The sequence below is a fragment of the Pseudopodoces humilis genome, chromosome 11, assembly GCF_049639895.1.
Source record: "Pseudopodoces humilis isolate 2021_Gansu_Grassland_sample_001 chromosome 11, ASM4963989v1, whole genome shotgun sequence".
In the NCBI taxonomy this organism is placed as follows: domain Eukaryota; kingdom Metazoa; phylum Chordata; class Aves; order Passeriformes; family Paridae; genus Pseudopodoces; species Pseudopodoces humilis.
Genome location: NC_142210.1, coordinates 13,032,393 through 13,038,392, shown reverse-complemented (window position 1 = coordinate 13,038,392; position 6,000 = coordinate 13,032,393). Strand labels below are relative to the sequence as shown.

General features: G+C 46.4%; 1 protein-coding gene across 2 annotated transcripts in view; it reads right to left on the bottom strand.

The window, feature by feature from the left end:
* Nucleotides 1-935: 935 nt before the first annotated feature.
* LOC102114500 (D-beta-hydroxybutyrate dehydrogenase, mitochondrial-like) overlaps nucleotides 936-6,000 on the bottom strand; it is a 16,980-nt gene continuing 11,915 nt past the window's right edge. The window contains exons 4-5 of one of the 2 annotated variants that reach the window (XM_005527091.3): nucleotides 4,574-4,726; nucleotides 936-3,059 (exon numbers count right to left, since the gene is read on the bottom strand). In XM_005527091.3, coding sequence (XP_005527148.1) covers nucleotides 2,578-3,059; nucleotides 4,574-4,726 — 635 coding nt within the window. In that variant the 3' untranslated portion in view covers nucleotides 936-2,577. The remainder of the gene's footprint in view (nucleotides 3,060-4,573; nucleotides 4,727-6,000) is intronic. The other variant, XM_088061331.1, reaches the window with a different exon arrangement.

Below are 6,000 nucleotides of genomic sequence, written 5' to 3'. Positions count from 1 at the left end.
TCCCAAGTGTTAAAGCAACAGGTAAAGAGCAGTAGCAATAGCAGACAATGCCAATGCACCACAAGTCAGTCATAGGGATCATCTGTCCAGAAACAGGAGCATCCATAATCTTGGGCCCATTAGGCAAAGGAGAGAACTCACTTTGCTAACATTCTGGCATCCCTCATGCTGTGGTTTTTCACTAGTGCTCTGTAACCAGACAGCACCTACAGGGCTACTACTTGGCAGCAAAGTGGCACACAGAATTATTGTGATGGTTAACATTATCTAGGAGCACTCGTATCCCACTGCCCACATAATTGTCCCAATGCTGGGTCTTGCCCATCAGCATGTCAAGTGTAAAAGCCAAAGCTCCCCTCCCAGGCAGAAACCAGATCAGGCACTAGCAGCCCTCCTGAGCACTTCTCAGGGGGCAGAGGAGGGGACTGGGGCTCACATGCTGTGAAATCCTAACCCTGGCTCAACCACGAGGTCCTTGCATGGCCTTGGACACCTCTTGGCTTGCCAGTCTCCATTCTGTCTCTGAGAAGAGCTAATCCTTATTACCACGCAGCTGTAGCCCTTGGATTAGTTACAGGCAGAGTGCTGAGGCAATGAATAATGCACAGCACTGCTCTGAATTATCTCCTTCGAGGGAAACAACACAAAATACAAACACTGAGGGTGCCTGTGTTTACAGAGAGGCCTCTCTAACTGCCTTCTGCTGAGGAAATGGGCCATGCTGCCCATTCTGCTCCAGGCACTTCTCACTGAGCTTCCACAGTCCCACTACCTGCTGAAACACCATTAATTGTTATTATTAAACCACCTCCTTAATTACTGAACCTAATTAAATCCCAACCTAAGATTCAAAAGAGGTGAGAAATGTAGAAATGAGCACTGGAGCCAGAGACATATGCTTTAAAAATCTCACAGTTTATTTTTTTACTCTGTGCAAATCAGAGCTACTTAACATTAATCACATTTCACAGTGCAAGGGGCAGAAGTGATTACTGTTTAAGCTGCAGTTCAGTGGGATCCTTCTGGGTCCTGCATCCCAGGAAATCTCTATGTGCAGATTATCTGGAAAAGACACAAACTGCACAGCAGTGTTTTTAGCAGTTGTTACTTGTAATACAAGCTGCCTTGACAGCATCTCCAAGGGAAACCTGCTTTCCTCCTGAAGGCATCACAGCATTCATGGCTGCATGCAGACTCCAAGAATCTGCAGCCAGTGGCATACAGAAAGTTTAAGGCACAGTTTTTGAGTCAGAGCTAGTAAAGACAGATGAAGAAAGAGCTCTTTAATCAATAAGCTCTTTTCACAGCCACTTAATCTCACATAAAGCAAAACAGTGGAAGGAAAAGCTGGTCCCTAGGGTAAGAGGCTCAGGTCCCAGCCTGGCCAGCAGCACCTGCAGCTCACTGGCTGCTACACCAGTTGTCACCACTGGAACACAAGGAATGGGGCATGAAGCCAGGCAGCCACAGCACTCGGAAAACATTGAAATCCTGTATTTGGCCAACAGAAGAGACCCTTTGGTATACTGGGCAAGAGTAGCTGATATCAGTTATCAAGAGTTTCTCAGAGATGATTATGTGACATGGAGATTTCATTGTGAAATATTAAAAATAAGAAATGTGTCCCTTAAAGTATCCTTCCAGAGCTCATAGTCAGGCCACACTAGCTGCATGGTGCCTCATCACTGCTCAAATGCAGAGGATAAATCAAAAAAATGATTTGGAAAAGCCAACAGCTGCTCCCTCAGCAGCCAGAGGAAAGGAAGGGGATAGCTGGACATCTGTATCACAGTTGAGTAGTTCAGGCACCTAAAGTAGTAGTCAGAGAAGCCAAATTTGTTTGCTACAGCTTAAACCCTGTCCCACAAAGCTCAGCAGCTGCAGGTGGAGAGGGGCTGCTGAGAGATGGCTCAGACCTCATTATTAGAAGGGCATTTCACTGCCTGTGTTGTGCCCAGTTGTTGGCTCTGGCACCTCCTGGCCACAGTGGTGGGAGGGAAGAACCCTTCTTTGCAGCTAGGTAATGAGGCTGTTTAGAGGCAGTGTTGCTGTTTCCCTGGAAAGAGCAGACAGTCACAGCACAGCAGAGCTTCTTGGCAATATCAGGAAAATGGAAGGCTGTGACTGACCCATTTTCAACCAAATGGAAAATTCTGCTTTTGTTTCCCATTTTAGCTTCTCCCTTCAAGCCATCTCATAGCAACAGCTTTGCTCTGCTATTAGCAGTTTGTCCTTGTAAGGACATTAATAAGCCAAATTTATCACTGGGGGAACTCTGCTGACCTAATTACACTAGCCACATATTTGACATGTTATATTTACCTTCCTCTGCTTCCTCCATAGTTAAAAGGAAAACACCTTTCAACTTTAATCAGCACAGCAAGAAATACAAACAAGAATGAGGAAAAAAACCCCAAAACCATGCTGTTCTAGCATTCCACAGCACATGACTTCAAGTCATAACTCAAAGTGGAAGCACATGCATCTCCAGGGGAGACACAGCAGCAAGGAGTGCAGAGGTCAGCCCTAACCTGTGTGTGAGTAGGAGCCCTGGAGGGATGCCTGAAGGATGCTTGTTTAAAGGGTGGCTCCAGGGATGTAAAGCCAGTCGGCAATGGCTGTGGGCAGGTGGGTCATGACCTGCAGCCTCACCCACCAGTAGGTCTCCATGGGGTTGTAGCGGTTCTTCGGGCACGGGGATGTGAGCGCTTCGGTGATGTCATTCAAGACCAGAGACATGTCCTTCAGGCCACTGTTCACAAAGGACTTCATCGTGGCCACGTGGTGAGTGAAATACTCTCTGCCATAGTCCTCCCGCACCGTGTCGCTGGCCCCACTCCACAGAGCCTCGGCCTGCCTGTCGATGCCGGCCGCTGTCAGGATGCCGGTGGCCGCCACGAAGTTACTGGGCTCGATGAGGATGACACGGACCCCCCAGCGGTACATCTCCTGCCTCAGGCAGTCAGAGAAGGCTGCCACCCCAAACTTGGAAACGCAGTAGCAGGAGCGAGATGGACTCACCATGCGTCCCAACATGCTTGTGATATTCACCACACGGCCTGGAGAGAAAAGATCAGGGAGAGAGGATAAGCTGCAGAAGCAGCAGCCAGAACATCCCAGTAAAAGGGTACTTAGTTGGATGATGCTGATTTCTAAAATCTGAATCTTGAATACACATCCCCTGTTACGGAGCTTTTCTCTCCTGCCTCAAGCAAGCCTAAACCCTGTTCTCCAGGGATGCTGCATATGCCTACCTCTGCATCAAAGAATTTACAAAGCATTTCCTTCCTAATTTCCAAGTAGGGAAGTACCATGATCTTCTGAGACTGCAAGCTGTGTGTTCTCAGGAGTGTGCCCCACTCATGTATCTTGCTAGAGAAGGGCTCAAGCTCCCAGCCTGGAGTGTCATGAGCTGAAAAGCTCACAACTCCATGTGATGCCATACAAGTGTTCTGGTTCTTTCTGTAAGACAGCTCATCTGCCTAACACACCCATGTACTTTTAGACCTGAGCTGGATGGCAGCGAATGAGTAGAGATTTCTTTGCATCTGCAGTGTGAGCAGCACAACCCACTCACCCAGCTGCTCAGCCACAAGTCTCTACAGTGGCCATTCCTGAGACAAACAAGAAGTGCTGCTGTCCATGGGGCAGTGGGGAGCAATTGTCCTAATTCCTGCCAACAGCCTGTGACAGCCCTCAGGGCACTGCCTCAGGACAGTGACAGCAATGGTCACTCATCTGTGTGAGTCTCAGCTTTTATCCAAGACAAGACATGTGAACTATGGTTTCGGACACACTTACAAACAAGCCCTTGAAATTCCACCAGCTATTTTTACAGAATTTTCACAGCCATGGAGCACAACACCCTTCTGCAGCCCAAAATTTCAACTGAGAAAAAGTGGGCAGTTCTGCTGTCTCATTCCAGACCTAAAAGTAACTTAGAGGGACTGTGAGAACAATCTGCTGACCTGATGGGTAAGATACTTCTTGTAGTTAGATGGAGCTTGTTTAGTGGTTAATTGCTGTCTGGGAATGGCATCTGAGCAATCTTCTTAATATAGCCCCCTTTTGTCCTCACAGAAAACATACCTGTACCATCATTCCCACACATGCTAAATAAAGAAGTTCTTCAGAGTTCTACTCATACATATATTTTTTCAATATAAAACAAAGAGTTTTGATAATACCATTGTCTTGTAGAATAACTGAAATGGCTGTTTTTGACTCTCATTTTTTCTGTCACTACCTGAAGTCACCTGTGAATGGAATAACATGAAGGGAGAAGATTCAGTTATCCAAACATGACCACCCTGTGGACTCTGGATTATCTTGTCTGTGTGATATCTGCCAACACTGCACAAAGGTCTCTGATATCTTGGATGTTTAAATAGCACCTGCTGTGTAGGTGCCTGGCCTGCCCCAAGAATAGCCTGTACTACCAAATGCTTACATGGCATCCTCAGAAACCTCCTTGGATGCACAGGCATTCCCCCAAGTACAGCCTGGATTTCTAGCTACATCTCTTTGCCGTGCTACGAAATCTCTGAGCCTTAACTCACTGCCCAGCATGTACCTTTGGCTCTGCGAATGAGGGGCAGGAAAGCCTTTGTCACCCTCACAGTGCCCCATAGGTTGACCTCTGCCACCTTCTTGTAGTTGTCTAAACTTGCAAATTCCACCTCTCCAAAGGTCGAGACGCCAGCGTTGTTCACCAGGCCCCACAGACCTGCCAACAAACACATGATTAAGGAGTGGGACAAGGAAGAGTGTCATAGAGAAAACTCTTTCCTTGTTGTTCACTGTAACCTAAAACCTTAATAAAGAACTCAGCACTTTTGTAGAAGTAAGTTGTAGAGAAAAACCCAGTTGAAATACTGTCCTCCTATACCAGGGGCTTGTTTGGAACATCAAGGAAAGTAATGGGGCCCTACAAGTATTGCCTCCTGAAAATCTTCTGTACAGTCAAATGCTCTTCTGGGGCTTTATAAGGCTGCATCTGGCTGACTCTCTTTTAAGTCTTCTCTTGATCCCAGGGTTGCCTCCACTCAGTGACTTTATAATTAATTTTGCAATTTGGAGGGGGCTGGACTTTCTCCCACAATTAGGAGGAAGAAAGAAGGAAAGAAGACAGGTATTTTGGATTTCTTAATCCCCTTCACAACTCTGGCTCGCTGTTTTGGAGGGTGCGTGGTATTGATTTGTACATTCATGGCCTGGTTAACAGCTGCTGTGCTTTAGTCCAAGTATTTGGTTTCCTTCAACCCTAACTTTATCAGGAGTTAGCAAACTTACAACCAACCCTTAAAACTACTAGAATTTAAAAATTAATGTATTTTGTGCATGCAGTCCTGTCAAAATTAAATTGACTGCACTTCCCAAGAGCTTCTGTGATGAACCCTTTACATGTCAGGACTTAACAGGTCAGCAAGGACTTGACCCTTCAAAGGAATTACTGCAGGACTCCCAGTGGCAAATGTTTTAGGGCTGAGTCCATACTTCATGGATTTATTGAAGCATGGGACTGTACAGCCATAAACTGCATGAGAAACAATGGAGGAGCTGGAACAAGAGCAGTTGCTCCTCATTAGATGTCCTGCCATACACCATGGTTATTTTCACTGTGTTGGAGTCGGGGCTGGACTGTCGGGGCCGCATTGGACTCAGTTGAAGTTGGGGCTCCTTTCCACTCCAGGACCTTCCTTTTACCAAGAACTAGCACACGGCTAAGAAGGAGTCTTCATGTCCAGGGAGCTCCAATATTGCTATCAAAAGCACCAATGTCATGCCACCCTGTTGATAAAAGTTATCAAGCTCCCTCTCATAATTTTTTGGGCTATTTGCCCTGCCTCTGCTCCATAGCTTCCCTACTCTGATGTATGAAAGTCTTTTAACTTCCGCCCTGTATTGATTCAGTCAGTTAGTAACCATGTATTTTACCAAACAGTCCTGTAAGCAAATTGCAATATTCTGCCAATGTGCAATGGAATTTATCCTCTTGTT